General features: G+C 37.4%; 1 protein-coding gene across 1 annotated transcript in view; it reads right to left on the reverse strand.

Annotated features, from left to right (window-relative positions):
- LOC111155251 (multidrug resistance protein 1) overlaps window positions 1-22601 on the reverse strand; it is a gene marked incomplete at its 5' end in the record, with an annotated part of 62431 nt that extends 39830 nt beyond the window's left edge. Inside the window, 9 exons of the mRNA XM_022515357.1 lie at window positions 501-677; window positions 1496-1657; window positions 9378-9548; window positions 9872-10075; window positions 10186-10311; window positions 10980-11090; window positions 11234-11347; window positions 13179-13350; window positions 22468-22601. Coding sequence (XP_022371065.1) covers window positions 501-677; window positions 1496-1657; window positions 9378-9548; window positions 9872-10075; window positions 10186-10311; window positions 10980-11090; window positions 11234-11347; window positions 13179-13350; window positions 22468-22601 — 1371 coding nt within the window. The remainder of the gene's footprint in view (window positions 1-500; window positions 678-1495; window positions 1658-9377; window positions 9549-9871; window positions 10076-10185; window positions 10312-10979; window positions 11091-11233; window positions 11348-13178; window positions 13351-22467) is intronic.
- Window positions 22602-25083: the final 2482 nt, after the last annotated feature.

Here is a 25083-nt window from a genome sequence, read left to right on the forward strand (position 1 = left end):
TCAGTCCTCCTCCCTCCGGCCCACCCCTTCCCCGTGCATGAGTGCCGGCATTAAGAAATAAGTAAATCTTAAAAAAAAAAAAATCTTGGGCACCTGGGTAGCTCAGTGGGTTAAAGCCTCTGCCTTTGGCTCATGTCATGATCCCAGGGTCCTGGGATCGAGCCTCGCATCAGGCTCTCTGCTTGGCAGGGAGCCTGCTTCCTCCTCTCTCTCTGCCTGATTCTCTGCCTGTTTGTGATCTCTGTCCGCCAAATAAATAAATAAAATCTTTAAAAAAAAATCTTTACATTATAAGTTCTAATTCTAAAATTCTTGTCTTATAAATTTTCATTCATGAATTATAACCTGAAGTCTAAAATGTTGAGATTTTGGTTTGTGGAACATTTTGGGAATAGGACAGGAGGATTCTACAGAACCCTTTTTTATTCCCACTCCTGCTACCCCAGAGCTAGCCCAGAGGGAGGACTGAAGACATAACTAACTCTACATCCTCTCCGTACCAAGTCCTCTTCTGTCCCAAGCTTTCTGTCCTGGCCTTGTGGGGCATGTATACTCTTGCGAGTTGATCTTCTCCTTATTAAACTGGATCCTGAGTCTTTTGGAGGCATTTCCAAGGCATCAATTTCACTTTTGGATTCACTAATTGCATTTTCTAATTCAATTTCATTTCCTCTTGTCTAAAATAAATAAGAAATAAGCACAAAAAGGTTAGGTTCAAAAAATAAATAAAAATTACAGCTATCAAGGAAGGTGGTAATTTACATCACTGTAGGAAAGGACAAAGTTAAACTGCTGCTCAGAGTGTGGGGTTGTGTGTAAATGGGTGGTACATTTGAAAATTAAACCCGCTAAAGGGGGATTGCCACTGAATATGCTGAAATAACATGACATCCCTTCCTCGTATAGTACCTTGTCATCTCCTTTTTCTGGGTGTTTTGGGGCTCAATAATATTTGCTTTGGGCCAGCGCTATCAACGGAAATATGGCGCATCCCATTCTGTGACCCACATTTATCATTTAAAATTTTCTCAGTAGCCACATTAAAAAATGCGAGAGAAAAATCCATTTTTACTCTGCATTTTATTTAACCTACTGTATCTAAGATATTAGCATTTCAACATGTAATCATTGTAAAAACTTACTGAGATCTTTTGCATTCTTCTTTTGTACCACATCTTTGAAATTTGGGATGCATTTTCTATTTAAAACTTCAATTCAGAATAATTGTCACTGAAGTATTCAATAGCCACATGAGGCCAGTGGCTACTACAGTGGATAGATGACCTTTAAACCTTTTTAAACTTTTAATTTTCTCCAATTATCCTTCTTTATTTCCGCTCCCTTTCAATGGGAAGAAAAATCTGGTCTGAATTCCCTAAGTATTTTTCTCACCTATCAAGATAATCAAGTAAAGTAACATTTATTTATAGTACTAAACACAACAAATCAGTTTGTACTTGAGATATTTCAGGAAAACTCTAGACTTGGACTATACCTGCATTGTGACGAGTTTGAAATAAATGCCCTTCTCTTTCATGAGTTCATCATGATTTCCTTTCTCCACAATGACTCCATCATCAAAGCCAGCGATGACATCAGCATTACGAACTGTAGACAAACGATGAGCTATCACAATGGTGGTCCGGCCTTTTCTGGCCTAAAGAGAGAAAAATTAGGTTTTTGAATACATGGACAATTACAGACAAAAATTCATTCAATTTATATTTACTGAATGCCAATGCCTTGGATATTGTAAAACCATCTAAGCTATATAAGGTCATCTCTGGCTTCAGTAAATGTTTAGTCAACAGATCATGGTTTTAAATGATGTTTTATTACAATAAAATTATAATATAATTTTAATAATATTAAATAATATCAACCATTATTAACATTAATAATTAATAATATTAATAATTTTGTAATCATACAATTATATGATTATAACTATATAGTTATATTGATGGTTAATAATATTATTAATATAATATTTAATAATATTATAATAAATGAACACAAATGTGATAGTCACATATTAATAAACTTCTAAGAATTTTACTCAACCTCTATCAGCCTGAGTTTATAATAATAATCAGGGGCTTATCCAAAATAAAAAAAGCTATAGTCCAGGCACTGGCCAATCAGAGCAGACCCAAGCCAGTGTGTGGTATGGGTACAGACTAGACACCATCAGTCTGGGGACTCCTGGTGTCCCATTTCATGGAACTTCTGGATGATTAAGATGGACAATCAGTGTGAGGCAGCAAAGTCCAGTCTTCAGTGCCAAACTGATCTGACCTCAAATCTTAGCTCTGCCATTTATGAATTCCACAATTTTATCCAAATCTTTTAACCTGTGTGAGGCTCATATAAAATGGAGATAATATTAATACTGATTTCTTCAAGTAGTTGTGATGACCAAATAATATAACGTACACAAAGCATTGTGATATGTATACAATATTAGTTATTGTAATGCTACTTATTCCTAGGTAGATGCATTATGGAAAAACTGAAGAGCTATGCAAATATTTTTAAGTACTTGGTGTCATTTTTGTTTAATATGAAAGAGGTCAAAAGAGTTTAATATGGAAACAGAACATTCTGAGATTTCTTTCACCTCTGTAACTTTCCCCAAGGCTTTGACTTTTGACTTTGTATCTCTCTCCAGGAACTAGCAATAAAATCCTCAAACTAACAATACGAGGTTATTAGGATCAATATAAAGAAGAGACGTGGAAAACTCTAATAAGAAGAAAACAATACATGTAGAAAAATTAGGTGGTAGCAACTAGAAGTTAGAGAAGATAATGAATCAATTCTTTGGATGTTTTTAAGAAAAGGGGGGCATTTGGAATTCTCCCCCCAAAGTTTATATCCTAAAGGAAAAATATTTTTTAAGAGTTAATGTATTTTGGGGTGGGTGGGGAGGGTAGAGGGAGAGAGAGGGAATCTTGAGTTGTTTTTTTTTTTTTTTAAAGATTTTATTTATTTATTTGACAGAGAGATCACAAGTAGGCAGAGAGACAGGCAGAGAGAGAGGGGGAAGCAGGCTCCCTGCTGAGCAGAGAGCCTGATGCGGGGGCTCGGTCCCAGGACCCTGGGATCATGACCTGAGCTGAAATCAAGAGTCAGATGCTCAACCAACTGAACCACCCAGGTGCTCCTCAAGAAGTATCTTTAGTACAACCTTTAAAATCATTTTTATTTATAATTTAATACATATTTCCACTGTAGAATAATAAGGAAACACAGAGGTAAAGTACAGATAAGCAAAGTGAAGGGAGAAATTGCAGCCACAATCCCATCTGCCTCTATTTTGGTTCACTCCGTTTTTAGTAACTTGCTTTTGCCTTCCTCAACAATCTATTAAACACATTGACAGGATGTTTAAAGGAACATCCAGTGTCATTTTGTTATTAGGGAAGGGGAAAGCTGGAACAAATATGAATTCATCTTTGAATTCTACTGTGACACTTCTACTCAGGGCACTTCTGGGTTAAAAGGTCTTCACATTCTGGAGAGGAAGATGGTAAAGTAGGAGGACCCTAGGTCCATCTCCTCCCACAAACACAACTAGGTAACTATCATATCATCCTAGATACCTGAGAAATCCACCTGAAGACTGAAAGAACAAACTCCGCAACTAAGGAGAGAGAGGAGGCCTCACTAAGAAGACAGGAAGTTAGGAGATGTGGTTTAGGGAGAAACAGTGCCGCAGTGGTGGTGGAAAAGGGCATGTGAGAGAGGGAGAAAGACAGAGAGAGAGGAACACATAGGGAACTCACATGCAGAGTATTTCCCCAAAGCCACTGGCTTGGGAAGCAAGATGGGCTGGATTTTGTGAATTCTTGCAACCATCAGGGCTTAAAGCCTAGAGTTTTAAAGGTCAGTAGGTTGGCTGGGATAAAGCTTGGGGGCCACCACGCTGGTCCTGGAAAGAAGGCAGACAAATAACCTGGGAGTGGATAGCATGGAAACCGTGACCTGAAAAATGGGTGGGGTACACTGGGGGATATTATTCACTCTTTGCAAAGCATATCCCTGAGAGGCACTGTTGGAGGAGACACCTATCTGGGAACAAAGGAGCTGGCTGGCACCATTTCCCTTCCCCACCCCTCAGCATAAACACAGCACCAGTCACTTGAGGAAAGCAGCTCAGCTCAGACAATGGCTGCCTAATTTGCTTAAACCAAACCCCACCCTCCTGTGCTCTGGAGGGACTGCCTTCTAAGTCACGCTGGCCTCAGAGGGAGCATGGTAAGCCCCTCCTCCAGAAGACCAGCACAAAACCCTGCCCACTCCCTATCTCCTGACCAGTGAGTTCTACCAGGCCTCAGTTCTGGTAGAGTTGGTGTCAGATCTCATTTCACAAGCAGACAAGAGCACCCCTAGCTAAAACTCACCACATTCAGGCCAGGGACCAAACACTACCTACAGCAGACAGGAAGAGCCTCTGTAAATGACTGGCCTTAAGGACAGAGCAACCAAAACACAACAGCAGAGTGCACACAGCACACATCATTGACACTCCCTGAAGCACCAGGCCCTGGATACTACATGACCTCTTCTTCATAAAGCCATTATCTTCTGGAAGCAGGCAACATAAATGGCTTTTGTAGCACATAAAAGAAGGCAGAGACTTAGACAAAATGTCAAGATGGACGAATTTATCTGAAATGAGAGAATAAGTCAAAGCCATGGCCTGAGAATTAAGCAAAACAGAGATAAGTAACATTCCTGATGGATAATTTAAAGCAACAATCATAAGGACATTCATTGGGCTTGAGAAAAGAATAGAAGACATCAGGGAGACCCTTACCAAAGAGATAAGAGAGTTAAAAAAGAATTAGAGATGAAGAATGCAATAAAGTTTGCAAGTTTGGAAACAGGTATGATGCCATGAACAGCAGACTGGGAGGAGCAGAGGAATGATTTAGTGACCTAAAAGACAAAACAATGGAAAATAATGAAGCTAAACAAAAGAGAGAAAGAAAAATTACGGAACATGAGAATAGACTGAGGGAACTCGGTGACTCCATCAATCATAATAACATTCATATTACAGAAGTCCTAGAAGAAGGAGAGAGAGAAAAGGGGGCAGAAAATTTATTTCAAGAAACCATAGCAGAAAGCTTCCCTAATCTGGGAATGAGACAAGTGTTCAGATCCAGAAGGAACAGAGAACTTCCATCAAAATCAACAAAAGCAGGCCAACACAAAGACTTATTGTAACTAAATTTGTGAAATATAGTGATTAAAAAAAATCTTAAAGGTGGCAAGACAAAAGAAATCCTTAACTTACAAGGGAAAATCCATAAAGTTAGCTGGAGCTCTCTCAACAAAAACTTGGCAAGCCAGAAGGGAGTGGCATTATATATTCTAGGTGCTGAATAGGAAAAATCTGCAACCAAAAATACCCTATCCAGCAAGGCTACCATTCAGAATAGAAGCAGTGTCAAGAAATATGCCAAACAAAAACTAGAGGAGTTTGTGATCACTAAAATGAGCCCTGCAAGAAATATTAAAGGGGACTCTTTGAGTGTGGAGAGACCAAAAGTGACAAAGACAAGAAAGGGTCAGAGAAAATCTCTACAAATAATGACAAAGCAAGTAATAAAATGAAAACAAATACAAACCTATCCATAATTACTTTGAATATAAATGGACTAAATAATCAAAAGACATAGCGTATCAGAATGGATAAAAATACAAGACCCATCTTTATACTGCCTATAACAGACTCATTTTAGACCCAAAGATACCTACAGATTGAAAGTGAAGGGATGGAGAAACATTTATCATGCAAATGGATGTCAAAAGAAAGCCAAAGTAAATACTTATATTGGATAAACTAGACTTTAAAACAAACAAAAAAAAGAGACAACGAAGGGCATTCTATAATCATAAAGAAGACATTCCAACAAAAAGATATAACAACTATAAATATCTATGTACTCAACAAGGCAGCACACACACACAAAATATATATATATTACATATAATATTATATATATACATAATATATAGACAAATATATACACATATATATACATATATATACATAATATATATATATTACATATAATTATAAAAGTACTAATTGATAATACAATAATAGTAGGGGAACTTTAACATCCCACTTACATCAATGGACAGATAACGCAAGCAGAAAGTCAACAAGGAAACAGTGGCTTCGAATGACACACTGGACCAGATGGACTTAACAGATGTATTCAGAACATTCTATCCTAACACAGCAGAATATATATTCTTTTTAAGTGCACATGGGATATTTTCCCAAACAGATCACATATTAGGCAACACAACAGACCTCAACAAATACAAAAAGAGGAAATCATACCATACACCTTTTCTGGCCATGCATAATGAAACTAGTAATCAACCACAAGAAAAAATTTGGAAAGACCACAAATACATGGAGGTTAAACAACATGCTACTAGAGAATGAATAAGTCAACAAGGAAATCAAAGAAATTTTAAAAACTCATGGAAACAAATGAAAATGAAAACAAAACAGTCCAATACCTTTGGGATACAGCAAAAGAAGTCTTAAGAGGGAACTATATAGCAATACAGGTGTATGTCAAGAAGCAAAAAAAAAAAAATCTCAATAAACAACCTAACATTATACCTAAAGAAACTAGAAAAAGAACAACAAATGAAGCCCAGAGCCAGCAGAAAGAAGGAAATAACAAAGACTAGAGCTGAAATAAATGATATAGAGACTAAAAAATAAGTAAATAAATAAACAAAAAAAACAAAAAACAAAAAACAAAAAAAACAATAGAATAGGTCAGTGAAACCAGGAGCTGGTTCTTTGAAAAAAACTAATAAAACTGATAAACCACTAGCAAAACTTATAAAAAAAAAAAAAAAGATAGGAAAGACCCAAATAAATAAAATCACCGACAGGGAAAAAAAAAAAAAAAAAGAAAAGAAAAAAAAACAAGCACCACAGAAATACAAACAATTATAAGTGAATATGATGAAAAACTATACACCAGCAAACTGGACAACTTGGAAGAAATGGATAAATTCCTAGAAACATAAATACTACCAAAACTGAAAGAAGAAGTTGAAAACTTGAACAGACCCATAACAGCAAAGAAATCAAATCAGTAATTGAAACACCTCAAAATACAAAATCTAGGGCCAGATGGCTTCAGAGGAACTTATACCAAACATTTAAAAAAGAGTTAATACCAATTCTTCTCAAACTATTCCAAAAAACAGAAAAGGAGGGAAAACTTCCTAATTCATTCTATGAGGCCAGCATTAACCTGATACTGGAACCAGACTGAAACTCCACTAAAAAAGAGAACTACAGACCAATATGATGAGCAGAGATGCAAAACTTCTCAATAAAATACTAGCAAACCAAATCCAGCAATATATTAAAAAAATCATTCACCACAATTACTGGAGATTTATTCCTGGGTTGCAAGTGTTGCTCAATATTCTCAAATCAATCAACATGATACACCACATTAACAAAAGAAAAGATAACCATTTCATTTCATTTCAATGGACACAGAAAAAAGCTTCAGACAAAGGACAACATTCATTGATGATAAAAACCCTGAACAAATTAGGTTTAGAGGGAACATACTTCAACATCACAAAGGCCATCTGTGAAAGACCCACAGTTAATATCATCCTCAATGGGGAAAAACAGAGCTTTTCCTCTAAGGTCAGGAACACAACAGGGATGTCCACTCTCACTACTGTTGTTCAAGATAGTACTTACTGGAAGTCCTAGCCTCAGCAATCAGATAACAAAAAGAAATAAAATTCACAGACCCGTACTCCTGAAGCAAATAATACATAATATGTCAATTCAAAAAAACACAACCTATTTAAAGGCATTTAAATAATGCAATGATTAAAAAGGCATTAGCTGAAAAAAAGAAAAGGAAAGAAAGAAACCCACAACTATATGGTCAGCTGGTCTTGGTAAAGCAGGAAAGAACATCCCCTGGGAAAAAGTCTCCAATAAATGGTGTTGGGAAAACTGGATAGCAACATGCAAAAGAATCAAACTTGACCACTTTCTTGCAGCATACACAAAAATAAATTCAAAATGGATTAAAAACCTAAATGTGAGACCTGAAACCATAAAAATCCTAGAGGAAAACACAGGTAGTAAAAGATGTTAAAGATAACATCAGCTGTAGCAATTTCTTTCTAGGTATTTCTCCTCAGGCAAGGGAAACAAAATAAAAAATAAACTATTGGGACTTCATCAAAATAAAAACTTTTGTACAGTGAAGGAAATAATCAACAAAACTAAAAGGCAACCTACTGAATGGAAGAAGATATTTGCAAATGACGTATCTGTTGAAGAGTTAGTATCCAAAATAAGAACTTACAAAACTCAATACTCAAAAAAAAGTGTTCAACCACTATATTGTACACCTGACACTAATATTATATTGTATGTTAACAAACTGGAATTTAATTAAAAACTTTAGAGACTTTCATATTCCTTGTCCTCACAGAGCTAGGCTAATTATTACCAATACATGCCAGAGACCAAGCAAACAGTGCCCAGCACAGTGTAAGCTCTCAAATCTGATGTGGGGAATGAGACATGTGAAATCAAGGACTGCAGGAAGGTCAGACTCTGTTGACAGACAAGGACATTTCATGGCCCATGTAAGTTTCCAACATCAATTCTCTTCCCTTTTCCCAAGGACAAGAGATTTTGGTCATTTCCCATAGGATCTTCAGTGGGTATTTAACATCTTGAAAATTAAATGTGAACCTTCATTATATTTTCCTCTTATTGACAACAGCAAAAATAGAAAACCTAAATAATGAGGTTATCTCTACAGCCAAGTTTTCAAGATCACAACGAAGACCAATTTTCATTTGAATCTCTCTACCTCGTTGTTTAATTTTAAAATTTTGCAAGTTTCTCTCAGTGAAAGTTTATTCATTTCTACCTAAAAAAAAAAAATAGAGAAATAAATAGAAATGAAATGAACAGATTCAAAGAGGACTGGAGATGTGATTTTGAAACTTGACAGGATCATGTTAGGAGCCATCAGAAATGTCCTTTTTTTAAAAAAAATAATTTTCAAGGGGCGTCTGGGTGGCTCAGTTGGTTAAGCCTCTGCCTTTGGCTCAGGTCATGATCGCAGGGTCCTGAGATCGAGCCCCGCAATGGGCTCTCTGCTCAGTGGGGAGCCTGCTTCCCCCTCTCTCTCTGCCTGCTTCTCTGCCTACTTGTGATCTCGCTCTCTGTCAAATCAATAAATAACATCTTTAAAAAAAATAATTTTCAAGGAGAATTAACAGAGGGATGTCCCTATGCTTACAAATTAGGTTGGTTTGAATTGAGGCTCACAGACCTTATCCAGGGCCACCTGAACCACTGCTTCGCTTTCAGTGTCCAGGGCTGACGTGGCCTCGTCCAGCAGGAGGATCTTGGGGTTTCGAACCAGGGCCCGAGCGATGGCGATCCTCTGCTTCTGTCCGCCACTCAGCTGGGCCCCTCTCTCTCCAACCAGGGTGTCAAATTTCTACAACACAGAAAATAAAGTGGGGCGGGGGGACAGTTAGCAAAACAACAAGCTGTCAGCTACATTTTAAGATAGGAAGTAATCCCATAAACAACCTACAGGCAATATGATCCAGTTCCTTTAGAACTCGGCAATAACCAACCCCAATTTTTATCAATATGCCTACTAGGAATTGATGGTGCTAGATCAAGCTTTAAAATCTGAAGTCATCCAAACTTCTTCGGAGTTTCCTCTAATGCATAGTGGATTCCCAACTTCTTCTGCATTAGGCTGGCATTCCATTCTTTGAACCTCCAGCATGGCAGAGATCGAGAAGGACTTACATTGGGTAGTTTCATGATAAAGTCATAGGCGTTGGCTTCCTTAACAGCTTTCTCAATCTCTTCCATGGTGACATTCTCGCGGCCATAGCGAATGTTTTCAGCTATCGTGGTGGCAAACAGCACAGGTTCCTGACTCACCACACCAATAATTTCCCGAAGGTACCTTACATTGATGGCCCTAATGTCCTGTCCATCAATACAGACCTGAAATAAAAAGTAAGCGTGAGTTCTGTGCATTGCCAATTTGGAACATGAGATGGGCCCGGGGTAACCGCTGGTCACTGAACCATTGCTTTTGGCATGAGCCGCCTCACCGTGCCGTCTGTGGGGTCGTAGAGCCTTTGCATTAGCTGCACCGCTGTGCTTTTCCCGCAGCCGCTGTTCCCAACCAGCGCCACTGTCTGCCCACTCTCCACCGTCAGGTTGAGGCCCTTCAAGATCTAACAGGGCAGAGGATCACAGGGGAAGGGAGGGAAAAATGAAACAAGATGAAACCAGAGAGGGAGACAGACCATAATAGACTCTACATCCCAGGAACAAACTGAGGGTTGCTGGAGGGGAGGGGCGTGAGAGGGATGCGGTGGCTGGGTGATGGACACTGGGGAGGGTATGTGCTATGGTGAGAAAAAAACAAATTAAAAATAAAATAAAATAAAATAAAATAGGAGATGTCTTTAAAAATAATAAAAATAGGGGCACCTGGGTGGCTCAGTGGGTTAAAGTCTCTGCCTTTGGCTCAGGTCATAATCCCAGGGTCCTGGGATTGAGCCCCGCATCGGGCTCTGTGCCCAGCTGGGAGCCTGCTTCCTCCTCTCTCTCTCTCTCTCTCTCTGCCTGCCTCTCTGCCTACTTGTGATGTCTGTCTGTCAAATAAATGAATAAAATCTTTAAAAAATAATAATAATAAAAATAAATAAAAAAAAAAATCTAACAGGACAAATGAGAAATAAACATAAGGGCAATGCACAGATCCCGGGATTGTGAACTGACAGTTCAAGTCAAAACTAGGGGCACATATACATTTAAAAAAAAAGTCACTAAAATAAAGTATCAGAAACCCTTCCTCCAATCCATGGTTGAATCACTGATGAATCAGGTATCACCGTACCTTAACTTCCTTTCGAGATGGGTAACTGAAGTGAACATTTTTGAATTCCAAATTTCCCTTAATATTATCTGGTTTATGTCCATTCTTTGAATAGCTGTCAATGCGTGGCTTCTAAACAGAACACAGTTTCAGAAGATGACTAGGTTATACCGGCTATCTTTAGTGACATTTGTGGAGAGTGGGATAAAGCAATAAAGAAACTGACTTTTAGTTAGAGAAACTTTGGCATGGATAAATGGCTAGCCCAGACTTACATTGTCAATTATCTTGAAGATTTCGTAAGCGGCTCCTCTTGCGTTTGCAAATGCTTCAATGCTTGGAGATGCCTGTCCAATACTAAAAGCCCCGATTAATACAGAAAAGAAGACCTGAGGGATGTGAAGGAAAATCATCAAGTTACTTAGCATTTATTACAATTTTGTGCATACATCTTTCTTCTAACATAGTTAATTATTATTATTATTATTATTATTATTATCATTTGCTAATTCACTTTTAAAGTGGCAAGCCAACTTAGAGAGTCCTGGGTGTTAAAAACATTTTAAAAGTTTAAATCTTTTTGATTGACAATACAGGATTAGTCTTACTTGCCCAGTGAAGCAATGGAACAAGTTCCATGGAACGAGAATATAATAGAATATATATTTATTTAATGGCTAGTTATTTGGGTTTAGATCATCAGCAGGGCATAAAACAAACAAACATCAAAATGAGTGTCAGGAAACCAAGGTCCAAATTCTGGATAAGCCCTAACTGGCTATATGTCTTCAGGGAATTCTCCTAGTGTCTCCAGGCTTTGATTTCTTCATTTGCCAAACTAGGCAGGACTCCATCTGTTTTCCTGACCTGGAAACCTTAGAGTGAAACTGTACATACGAAAATATGTTGTAAATGAGAAAGCACACATCTAGAGTATTATATCTTGATCAGGTTGTCTTCTTTCCTTCTACCAGACTGTGTACTCTCTGAGGTCTGATAAATAGTTTTTTTTTTTTCATTTTGCCCAAATGAAGTTGTTTTTCTTCAGGGTTACAGAGAACTAATATCACTATTCATTTCTTTCTAAATCACACAGGAATTACCCATAATTTATACAGAAGAAATTTTGCTAAGTGATTCTTCATTCAGTTTCTCAGCTGGAACTTATAACTACATTCAAAGTTATGGCAAAGTATTCCTGCCATTTCCTTTTGGCAAAAGAGGTAGCAGAAACTTGAAAAGTCTACGTGGCTGGAATAATAAGTGGCTGGAATTTGAGCCAAGTCAGCCTGATTTCAAATCCCAAGCTCTTACTCATATTCTGCATGCTTCCAGTTTGTGAAGCCATTCTGGGATCAGTGAAAACAAAAATTGAAACTGCGTATCTACATCACAAGGAAGTAGAACACATTTCTTATTCCAACCTAGGCTCACCAATAGCATTACTATCCTAATGAAGGCTTTTGGTAAAAGCCATTCTTAAGTAAACAGCCTTGCACATTTTGGACAACACATTTATTATAGCCACATTACAAACCTGGTTCCTAAAAAAGGGAAGTGTTTTAAGGGACTCAACAAAATATGGTCACCAACAATATACTTGTGTTCAGCTTATGACAAAGGAATTGAGTGACTCTTCTAACAGTATGTACTTTCTTAGATCATGATACAGATTGAGCTTGGTTTATTAACTCTTTCACCATTTTTAAATAAAAGAGCATAGCTCAAATGACAAGCTTTCTGTGCTTCTGTAAATTTCTATAAGGCAGAGAACCTCCAAATAGAATATCCTTCAAGGAAGAGTAGTAATATTTCCATAACATTCCAAGGATGGACTAGCTGTCATTCAAAAGAATTTGAAAAACAGACAAATGGTGTATTTTGCCATTTGTCATTGTGAATAGTTAATCAGAAAATAAAAAATGAAATGCTTACCATTGAGCCTGCCACAAAGAAATCATCTCAACAAATGAGAGTTCATGCTATAGAGATTAGTGATGTTAACATTATTTAGGATGCAAGACAAACTGTGCAAGGGATCTGCAAAAAAGACACTCAATACATGTAATTTCCTTTCCACTTTTTAATCTAGTAGTACATAGCTCTTTGTATTGTTCAATAGTTCTTCAATACCTATTCTCTAACATCACTCAAGCCAACACCACTCAACTTCATTGGAATTTTTACAGGAGACTCATTTCTTAAAATAACATCACTTACAGTGAGTACTTTTCCAATAGTATATTCTTGGGAGAGGACCAAGGAGGTCCCATACCAGAATGCCAGAGCATATGATGCATAGATCAACAGGAAAGCAGCACCAATAGAAATGTTGGCCGTGATAGCTTTCTTGATCCCAATTCTTTTAGCTTCTTCTAAGTTTTTGTTGTACCTGGGAGAAGTAACAAAAACTATCACATCTACTCATAAATCATATGAAATGAGCCAAGACAGCATGATGGTTATTAAGTACTTAGAATGTGCCCAACCCTGTGGGAGGTGCTTAACATGTATTTTCTCCTTTTGTTCATGCATTGACCCTATGGTGTTAGCACTACTGTAATCCCTTCTTATAGAAGAGTAAATTTAGGCTTACTTATCTACAGAGATTAAATAACCTGGGGGAAAGTATTCTAAAATTTCTTCCCTGGCCTCAGCAATAGTGAAATATGCAAAATAATGTTTAGTAAACTTCCAGAACTTGTACTGTTCCATAGGCGAGACAAAAGAGAAGCTACAAAAATGTGTTTTCCCTTTAAAATCTGTATGCCGGGCGCCTGGGTGGCTCAGTGGGTTAAGCCGCTGCCTTCGGCTCAGGTTATGATCTCAGAGTCCTGGGATCGAGCCCCACATGGGGCTCTCTGCTCAGCAGGGAGCCTGCTTCCTCCTCTCTCTGCCTGCCTCTCTGCCTGCTTGTGATCTCTCTGTCAAATAAATAAATAAAATCTTTAAAAAAAATAAATAAAATCTGCATGCCTTTTAAGTTTAATAATAAGAAGCAGATGTAAGGCTAGAAAGTGCTCAACACAAAGCCTATAAATCACTGAACGTTTAAAGAAACGTAAGGAAGATTCTTTTTTCTTTTTTTTTTTTAATGTGGGCCCCATTAGTTTATCTCCATGTCTCTTCTCTTAAGAAGAATCTTTGTAAATATAGAATCAAGGTAAAATTATGAGAGAAATAAGACAGATTATAACTGAGTCTTAAACCTGTCTTTATCCTCTTAATCACATCTCCCTGGGAACTTAGACCATTGCCTTGTGGAAAGCGGAAGTTCATAACTGTAGAAAGAACTTACTTCCATATAAAATTAGTATTTTGAGGTCTTTGACCTATAAAAGCATGACTATACAAATGGGTAGTATTATATTATTTTTGTTGGAGGATTCACTCCCTGAGTTGGAATGTACAACAGAGATCGAGTTCTGTTCAGGTCAAGGCATGCATTCTTTCTTGCCTTGGTGACTTTTTTTACCTAGTTACTTTACCAGTTCAAAGTCTGCCAAATGAAACGTACATGACTACTATACCCACTAACAGACCAAATTTAAACAGAACTTTAAAGTGATAAAATAGTAACACATTATTAGAATTTCTCTCTGTAAAAGCATGTATTCCTAGCTTGCCAGTTATAATCTTAGTGTAAAAAAATTATTTTTGACTAAGGTGCTTCAATGGTTGATTATTTCCCACTTTTTGAGTTGACCTGAGGCAAAAGGTATAAGGAGGCATCAACAATAAGTAATTACAAATAAGGAACTTTAATGCATATGACTCACACCTTTACTGTTAGTTCTTGTTAATTCTTTAATGCATATGACTCACACCTTTACTGTTAGTTTTGTTAATTACTTTTCTATTAGTTCTTGCTTACCGAGACTAATGCAGAACTCATTTCACTGATAATGTTGTTGTACCATGCAGCCAGAAGAAACAGTTTCAGAGGAAGAAGCAACAAGGAAGAAAATAATTTAGATACAAGAGAAGATAAATGAGAAAAGGAAGAAGGTAAGGAGGAAGGAGACATCAACGATACTACTTTTATGCAGACTTTTTGATTTATGTCTTGATAAAAATACCACACTACAAAACCAGATATTAAAATCACCTACCCGTTAAAAGTGTTAGTATGAGAATGGTAATTAAAGTCACAGTTCCTAAAATGGATTAAAGATATATAACAAAAGCACTGATATTTAGGGAAAAAAATTCTTATATATTTTGAAAAATATTTATTAGTGATACAAACAACCACTCATAAGAGCAAAAAACAATTTTAGTTAAGCAGAGAAATCAATACAAAGAGGTAAGATATACACAAGGGAGAAAAATATCATTTTAAAATCAAGGAGAATAAAGCTATTCTTATACTATGGAATTGAACTCATTTTAAATTCTGGTTAGATTTCCATTCCAAGAGAGCCAGCTTCCTCCTACACCTGTTAATTGTAAGAGAAAGTCAGACTAAGACCTTAATTACTTGTCCATGCAAAAGCAGAGAAAGGGAGGGAAAGAACTAAAAAGAAAACTGAAGGCTTGCATTTGGCCTAAGAATAATTTTAGCAATCCTGCTTCCAAATTACATCTGAAATCTAGGTACCTGTGCCCCCTCTCCTGCCTGTAGTCCATGTCAGGCCACTGTAAAAGACTTTTCAGCCAGGCTACAACAGCAGCCTTTCCACCGGTCTCCTTGCCTTATTTATATATCTATCTATCTTTCATTTTTTTTTAACTGCTCTCCTACATTCACCAAACCAATCACAGATAGAAATGATCTTAAAACATCATTCCTTTGTTTAAGACCCTCAACCACTTCCCGGTGCCCTTGGAGTAAAATCCTCTTTCATGGCCCCCACTGCCTTCAACAGCCTCTCTTCTACATCTCTCCTCACTCAACTTAGCTCCAGGCATACAAGCCTTATGTTATTTTTTAGAACATACCAAAGTTTGCCACCTCTGGAAATCTAGAAGACTTTTTCATCCCTAATCCCACCAGGGTAGGCTCTTCTTCTTCCTTCAAGTCTCAGCCTAGATGAAACCTTGTCAGAGAGACCTCCCCATCTGCCATATTTAAAGTAAAATTTCTGGGGCACTTGGGTGGCTCAGTGGGTTAAGCCTCTTCCTTCGGCTCAGGTCATGATCTCAGGGTCCTGAGATCGAATCCCACATTGGGCTCTCTGCTCAGCAGGGAGCCTGCTTCCTCCTCTCTCTCTGCCTGCTGCTCTGCCTACATGTGATTTCTCTCTGTCAAATAAATAAATAAAAATCTTTAAAAAATTAAACAATAACAAAAAATAAAGTAAAATTTCCCTCCTCACCCTTATCAGCATACTACTTGATTCGTTCATTGCATATTTTAAAAAGCTGATAATTTCATTAATTTCTTGAGTGATTTCTTTCTTATCTTCCTTTCTACTTTCCTCTCTTCCCTTTTTCTCCAACTTATTCTTTGGACTAAGGATCCTTAGAGGGAAAAGTTCTTCTATTTTCAATTAACTATTGAAAACCCAGAGTATAGTACAGTATATGTAGTAGACACTGGCCCCATCTGCTGAATGAATTAACTTCCAAGACATGGCCAACTGGAAAAAAAAAATGAGGCCAGCATGTCGTAGTCCTGAATCAACTCTTAAAGACAAAACTGATTTCCAATTTGCCAGGGTAGAATATCCTTTCAAAGACATATCCCAATAACTAATATCTTCTGAAGAAATGATGCCACACATGAAATCAATCTCGGAATACAGTTAGATGTGCCCATTTGCTTAGTCTTTTTTTTTTTTTTTTNTTTTTTTTTTTTTTTTAGATCTCTGAGACATGTTTTTTTTTTTTTAAGATTTATTTATTTATTTGACAGATAGAGATCACAAGTAGGCAGAGAGGCAGGCAGAGAGAGAGGAATCAGGCTCCCTGCTGAGCAGACAGCCTGTTATGGGGCTCCATCCCAAGACCCTGGGATCATGACCCGAGCCGAAGGCAGAGGCTTTAACCCACTGAGCCACCCAGGTGCCCCTCATTTGCTTGTTCTTAGAATAAAAATTTAATCCCCAAATAAAAATTTAATCCCCATCTTCTTCAGGAAAAAAAAAAAAAAAAAAGCCTTCACTCATTTAAACTTTTACTGAACTAAAATGATCAGATTTATGTAATTTCTGAAGCCTGGACTTAACTTCCATGATGTCTTTTCCCTCCTTACTAATGTTATATCCCATACATAATAATAATTTTTATTGCTAATAATAATCTCCTTTTAAAATTATCATATTCATCAAATTTAGGACATCATTAATTGGGAGGAGTTAGTGTTATTCTATTATTTTATGTAGCATTAAGGAATTTAGTAGGACACTCCATCTCCAGCTGGGACCCAAAGGGCTATAGCCTCAGTATACTAAGCACATACCCCAGGGAGAGTGACTGCAGGGGAACTCGTACATCTCAACCCTGGCTTCAAGTAAAGGGAGGAGAAAATAACTCCCTGAGAATTTGAACCACAGATGATACTCACGCAGGTCTGAACTATAAATTCACACTCCTGGTGTGGTTCAAAAATTGCTAGGCAAAGAATTTCATGTCAGGTGGTCTCAGGTCAATACCATCCCCAGGGAATGGCAGAAGCAAATGCAAATCCTGCCAATAAGAATCAATTTCAACCCAGATTCATGGCAATTCTAAGATGGCACTGATTGTAGGATTTATCTTAATTTCAGCATCATGAGAGAAAAATGTGCACCTTAGAATCAATGGAATTCTGTTTATTATCTTATCATTCATTGCTGGTTTCACAGGATTTTTCTCTGAATTGTGATTAGATGCCCAGAGATCTCACTGAGCATTGTTAGGCTGCAGAATATACTGGAATTTCTGTGCATACAATCATACCACCTGTGAATAATGACAATTTTCCTTCTTGTTTTCCAACCCTTCTAGCTTTTCTTTTTTATTTTTTAAAAAAGATTTTATTTATTACTTATTTGACAGAGACAGAAAGAAAGAGGGAACACAAGCAGGGGGAGAAGCAGGCTTCCCACTGAGGAGGGAGCCCCATGTGGGGCTTGATCCCAGGACTCTGGGTTCAGGATATGAGCCAAAGGCAGATGCTCAACCAACTGAGCCCCCTCTCTTCAGATCGCCTAAGTCTTCCACCTTTTTTGTTTTATTTTTATTACTCTTATTTGTTCCAGTGGGTGTTATCTACTGGATAACACTAAATAGAAAAAAATGCTAGCAGATATACCCATTTCATTCATTATTTTAAGGAATGCTTTGCACGTTGCACCTTAAGTATGATGTTCGCTTATGTATCTCTGATTTATACTCTATATTGAAAAAATTCTTACTCCTAGCTTTGAGTTTTTGTCATAAATCATATGTAATTAATGCTTCTCCCCCACCCATCAATACAAAACATTTCTTCCTTTCAATCTCTTAATGTGCTTAACTATATTAATAGATTTCCTGATGTTAAACCATCTTTGCACTCATGGGAGAAAGCTAATAAGTTCAAGATTTTTTTTTAATCTTATGATATTTTCACATGGATTTGTTTAGCTAATAATTTATGTAAACCGTTTGCATCTATGTTTTAGGTAAAACTGCTTAATAATTTTCCTTTCTCATATATCTGCCTGATTGTGGCTTCAAAGTTACACTGGCATCATAAGATGAATTCACAACTTTCTCTCTATATATATTTTTCCCATTCTCTGAAACAATTTCTATAACATAGCTTCATCTCTTTCTTGAAGTTTTGGGAGAACTTGTCTGTAAAATTCTGTGGACTCTGTGGGTTTTGCTGTGCATGTAAGGGCAGAACATGGAACTTTAGATTCAATTCTTCTAGTGACTGTAGATCTACTCAAGTTTTCTTCCTCCAAAGTAAGAGTTTAAGCCTATATTTTTCTAGGATATTATCTATTTCATTAGGGTTTTAAAATTTATTGGTATAAACCCGTACTTCTTAAAAATAGTTTTTTTTAATCTGTAGCAATTTGTCCTTATTTATTCATTTTTTAATTCTTGATTAAATTTGCAAAATACTTGGTTATTTTTCTTTTTGAAGAATTGGTTTAGGGATTTGTTAAGTCTTCTGCTTTCTTACATTTATTTTCTATTCAGTTATTTATTATTCCCTCCTTATACTTCTTTTATTCTGCTATTCTTTTTCTAAATTCTTATTTTGGATGCTTAATTAATTTTCAGCAATTTTTCATTGCTTTTACTGGACACCCTAATGGTTTCATTGGACTAAGATTCATTTTTAATGTGAAATCCTCAGTTTTGGAGAGAGCGCACTCTGTCATTCACAGTTTAATAAATTCAGGCCCTAAGTGTACCTGAGGGTGAGGCCAGAGGTTTTCATTTCTATAAGGAAATCAGAAACTAGGCAGAAGTAGAAAAGTTTAATTTGTCACCCGATGTTGGTGGATATAGTCTTTCTCTGGTCTACCTTTCCACTGAGAAAAACTGGAAAAGAATTTAAGTTCAAAACTTCATTATCTGTTTGCTCAAAGATTAACTATTCAGAGAAGACTTCTCTGAATCACCTCTCTAAATAGTACCCTCTATGACTCTAAAAGAATATTTTATATCCCCAAATAACATTTGCCCAGCTGGTATATTAGATAGTTTGTTATTTGCGGTTGTCTTTACCCCTCCCCTCCGCCCCCCTTGAAAGAATTTAACTTCCAAAGAGGAAGGACTATATTTGATTGGATGCTTGCCTGATCCTTAAGCAAGATTTCTCATTTTATTTGTCAGAAATATTTTAAGGCAAAAGCAAGGAACTGACAGAGAACATAGTTATTACTCTCCTTTGAACTATGGAGCTTAGCCATCACAAATTATTCTCAGAGGACACCTTTGTGGGTATGAAATATATCATATGAACAGAAGTATACTAAAAACACACAGGTACAGTATAAAAAAGAATTATGCAGTGAACACCATGTCACTCAGTTGACCACAACTGAGGTCAAGAAATAGAATACGACCACAACTACAGAAACCCCCACTATGTGTCTCACTCTTATTACCCACACCTCCTCTCCCCAAGGGTAACTATCATTCTGACTTATCAAAATGTCCTTATTTTCCTTATGGCTCTACCAACAATGTATAATGTTCCAAACAATATAGTTTAGTGTTTCCTAATATCCAAATACTCGTATATTCATAACATTAAAATACTATATCAGATTATAACACATATTCAATTATCACATATATTCAATAAAGTCTGTCACTGTTTAGAAATCAATGGATCTGATGAATATTACATATTGTCCTAAATTAACCACTGACACTCCCAGAAATTTAATAAAAAGGGACAGTTCTAAAAAAAAATACTAAGCAACACATAATAAAGATTTTGAATTGTTGTACAGATGTGCTTTTTAGTTATATTTTTGTCTTCCAAATCATGGAGCACAACCCTACTGATGAGGAGCCCCAGCAAGAGGAGAAAAAAACCACAGAATAAAATGTATCCTTAGAGGGGCACCTGGGTGATTCAGTCGGTTAACCATCTGCCTTCGGCTCAGGTCATGATCTCGGGGTTCTGGGATCAGGCCCCACATCGGGCTATCCACTCAGCAGGGAGTCTGCTTCTCTCTTCCATTCTACTTCTGTGTGCTCTCTCTTTCTCTCTCAAATAAATAAATAAAATCTTTGAAAAAATTGTATCCCCAAAGGTAGTGATCCGAAGGGGCATGTGCACCCTAACATTTATAGCAGCAATGTCCACAACAGCTAAACTATGGAAAAAGCCAGATGTCCATCAGCAGATGAATGTATAAAGAAGATGTGGTATAGATATACAATGGAATACTATGCAGCCATCAAAAGAAATGAAATCATGCCATTTGCAATGAGGTAGATGGAACTAGAGGCTATCACGTTAAGCGAAATAAGTCAATCAGAGAAAGATGATTATCGTATGATCTCACTGATATAAGGAATTTGAGAAACAAGACAGAGGATCATAGGGGAAGGGGGGGAATGAAACAAGATGAAACCAGAGAGGGAGACAAGCCATAAGAGACTCTTAATCTCAGGAAACAAACTGTGGGTTGCTGGAGGAGAGGAGGGTGGAAGGGATGGGGTGGTTGGGTGATGGACATGTGGAGGGTATGTGCTATGGTGAATGCTGTGAATTGTGTAAGACTGATGAATCACAGACTGTACCCCTGAAACACGTAATATATTTTATGTTAAGTTTTTTAAAAAGTAACAAAAAATAATTTTAAAAAAAGTAACCCTTAATCTTATACAAAATGTTCATTTAGTGTTAGAGAACCATGAATTGACTTAATGGGGAAATATTATCATCAGATATCAAATATGTTTCAGCCTTAAGAAACTATTTTATTAACAAGGCAGGAAATAACAGATGTTGGCGAGGATGCGGAGAAAGGGGAACCCTCCTACACTGTTGGTGGGAATAAGCTGGTACAGCCACTCTGGAAAACATGGAGGTTCCTCAAAAAGTTAAAAATAGAGCTACCCCATGACCCAGCATTCGAACTACTGGGTATTTTCCCTAAAGATACAAATGTAGTGATCTGAAGGGGCACATGCACACAAATGTTTATAGCAGCAATGTCCACAATAGCCAAACTATGGAAAGAACCTAGATGTCCATCAACAGATGAATGGATAAAGAAGAAGTTTTATATACACACACACACACACACATATATACACATACATACATACATATACAATATATATATTATATATGCACATACATATATATGTATGTGTATATATATACACACACACACACACATACACAGAAGAAGTGATACACACACACACAGACACAGACGCACACACACACACACACACACAGGAATACTATGCAGCCATCAAAAGAAATGAAATCTTGCCATTTGCAATGACATGGATGGAACTAGAGGGTATTATGCTGAGCAAAACAAGTCAATCAGAGAAAGACAATTATCATATGATCTCCCTGATATGAGAAATTTGAGAGGCAGGGTGGGAGGTTGTGGGGGTAGGGAAGGAAAAAATAAAACAAGATGGGATCAGGAAGGAGACAACCATAAGAAACTCTTAATCTCAAAAACAAACTGAGGGTTGCTGGGGGGGGGGGGGGGTAGGGAGAGGGTGGCTGGGTTATGGACACTGGGGAGGGTATGTGCTATGATGAGTACTATGAAATGTTTAAGCCTGATGATTCACAGACCTGTACCCTAGGGCAAATAATACATTATATGTTAATAAAAATAACTAAAAAAAGAAACTATTTTATTTTCACTACCCATCTAGAACAGTCTAGAAAATCTTTTGAATTAGCAAATATAAGAAGAGTACAACTAAAATTACAACTTTTCCAGAATATTAGCTAAGCTGTATAATATCCTGGAAGCTACTTAAAAATACACATACACACCCACACACCTTTATACTTAATACTATCAATTTGAAGGCCATATATGATGAAACAATTTAAAATTACTAGCAACTTAAAATAAAAAACTCAAACCTTTCAAGTTCTTTCTCTTGTCCTCCAAAAGCAATCACAGTTCTGATGGCTGCTAAGACCTCTTCAGCTACTGCTCCAGCTTTTGCATATGCCAAGAGTTCTTTATCAGTAAACGAAGACAGTAGCTGTTGAAAAATGCAATTTCAGATCACTTAAAATTTTTTACCTTTTGTAAAATAAAAACAAGTATATACACCAATGATCCGTGCATGTTAACGTATGTATAGAATAAAGTCTGCCTTTCATTCATCTCTGGTCATGATGTTCTAAGTACACGTAGTCACACTGTTAGCACTTCAAATTCTTTCTGGACTGAGATGGTATGCAATATTTAAACGTTTTTATTTTCTCACCAACTACCTCATGGATCTTCATCTGAAGAAATAAAACTGGGGCTTTGGGGAGATCTTCAAGTTCAGAAAAGGAGGTATATAGGATAATCATAAAATGAGAAAAAAGGCATTAATTACATAAAGGAAAGACAGTATGAGCTGAACACAGCAATTGCTAATTGCTCTCTGGATTGGAAGTGTCAAGGTGGGAGACCAGAAAAATGCAGAGGATCAAGCACAGAGTGGTACTTGGATTTCAAGAAGGTTTCCCCGGGGGCCAGAGAAAGGAAAGAGTTCCCCTTTGCTGGTGCTCTTGAGCAAAACAGTGTCCTCAGCCACCAGGGAGATCTTTATTTTATGCTCACTCCATGATCCTTCTGCTTGGTTCCTGAGCATTTATTCTGTGGAACAGTCCTGGGTGGATTCTATACACGGGATCTCATTTACTCTTCTCAGCTGCACAGTGAGATAGGTATTATTTTTCCCCACTCTGTATATAAGGAAATGAAGAGGCGAAAAAGTTAAACTAATTTGCTAATGAGTGAAATAGCTAAGATTCAAAGCTGAGTCCATATGGTGGCAAAGCCTGAATTAACAGACAGGAAGGAGCGTGAACTTCTCTTGATCTTCAACCAGGCACTGACGTATGAATGCGCTCCTGGAGGGCCCTGTTGTGAAAATGGGATCAACTAGCACAGGCAAAGGACTCTGTTACTATTTGTCCCTGGAATGCCTATGTCAAGTCAGACACTAAAGGGTTACATGCAAGCGATTAGTAATAAAGTTTGAATTAAACAGTATTACACTTTTTTTAAAAAAAGATTTTATTTATTTAATGGACAGAGATCACAAGTAGGCAGAGAGGCAGGAGGAAGCAGGCTCCCTGCTGAGCAGAGAGCCCTATGCAGGGCTAGATCCCAGGACCCTGGGATCACGCCTGAGCTGAAGGCAGAGGCTTTAACCCACTGAGTCACCCAGGCACCCAGTATTACACTCTTTCAATAGGTAATTTAGAGGCATTTGCAGACTCATTTATACAAGGAGTATCAGTAAAAAGCACAAAGTTGTTTTGATTTTAACAGCACTTTTCTTTTGCTGTGTGTTAACATAAAAAGAGCTGTGACAGATTTAAGAATGAAACTCATGATGTTGAGTTAACAAATGTGTGACTACTGTGAAGAAACTGTGGTTAATCTGATTGCCTTAGGAGCCTGTTATGCAGAAGTTGACAGACCACTGGTAAGACCAGCTGAGATGAGAGCAACTCGGGAAGAATTCTTACAGGAGGCACAAAAGAGGTCAAAAGTGAAAAAAGGAACCTCTTTGATAATGCACCCCACAGTCTCCCCACCTCCACCCCCGTCATTCTCAGGCTGACATTTAATGAACATGTGTCCCATGAGAAGGCAGGATTCCTGAATGCACATGCTTGAAAAGGAGGACACTTCTCCTTTTCCTTAGATCCATTCAGCTTATTCCATCCAACCTAAGTACCCTGAGATATCTTAATCCCTTAACCTTACATACACCCCAAGACAGCCCTTCAGGGAGGCAGATTTGAGAAATTTTCACCTCCTTGTTTGGCATCCTGTAATAAAACCCTTTCTCTCTGCCACAAAAGTGGTGTCCGTGTTTGGCATGCAGGAAATCAGGCAAAGACCCTCGCCCAGTAAGAAAAATAGGTGGGTGAAGGCAATGAGCATTTATTAATCATGTTCTATGTGCAAATATGGTGCCACATGTACCTACCTTTAGTACCCAAAGCAAAAACCCAGTTATGCACTAGACCTGCCTGATGTCTCAAAACAACTCAAAGGAAGCAGAATTTGCCACCCCAAATGTGCCCTTTTGGCATATTATTTTCTTGGACTGAAGGCTTAGATCTGTTTTAATTTAGGGTTAGTTTCAATACTCCTTCCACCTGCCTCTCTTTCTCCTCTTCTTTTGAGACTCCACTGGTGACAAATGTTGAAATTTCTGCTATTGTTCCACAGGTCCCTGAAGCTCTTTTCGTTTCTGTTTCAGAGTTCAGTGAATTCTGCAGTTCTCTCTCCAGGTACAGATTCTCTTCTAAGTGGTCTATCATGACCACTCAGGGAGACCGAGACCGTCCACCAAGACCCCAAGTTTTGCTGTTGTATCCTTCTGTTTTCTCATTTTATTTCATCTTGTTTTTAGACCTTCTACTTCACTGCTGATATTGCCTATTTTTTTTCTTTTATTTCGAGAGAATGTGTAATTGATTCATGAAGCATTTTTATGGTGGCTGTTTAAAAAATCCATG

The sequence above is a fragment of the Enhydra lutris genome, unplaced genomic scaffold, assembly GCF_002288905.1.
Source record: "Enhydra lutris kenyoni isolate GAN:26980312 unplaced genomic scaffold, ASM228890v2 scaffoldscaffold40, whole genome shotgun sequence".
In the NCBI taxonomy this organism is placed as follows: Eukaryota; Metazoa; Chordata; class Mammalia; order Carnivora; family Mustelidae; genus Enhydra; species Enhydra lutris.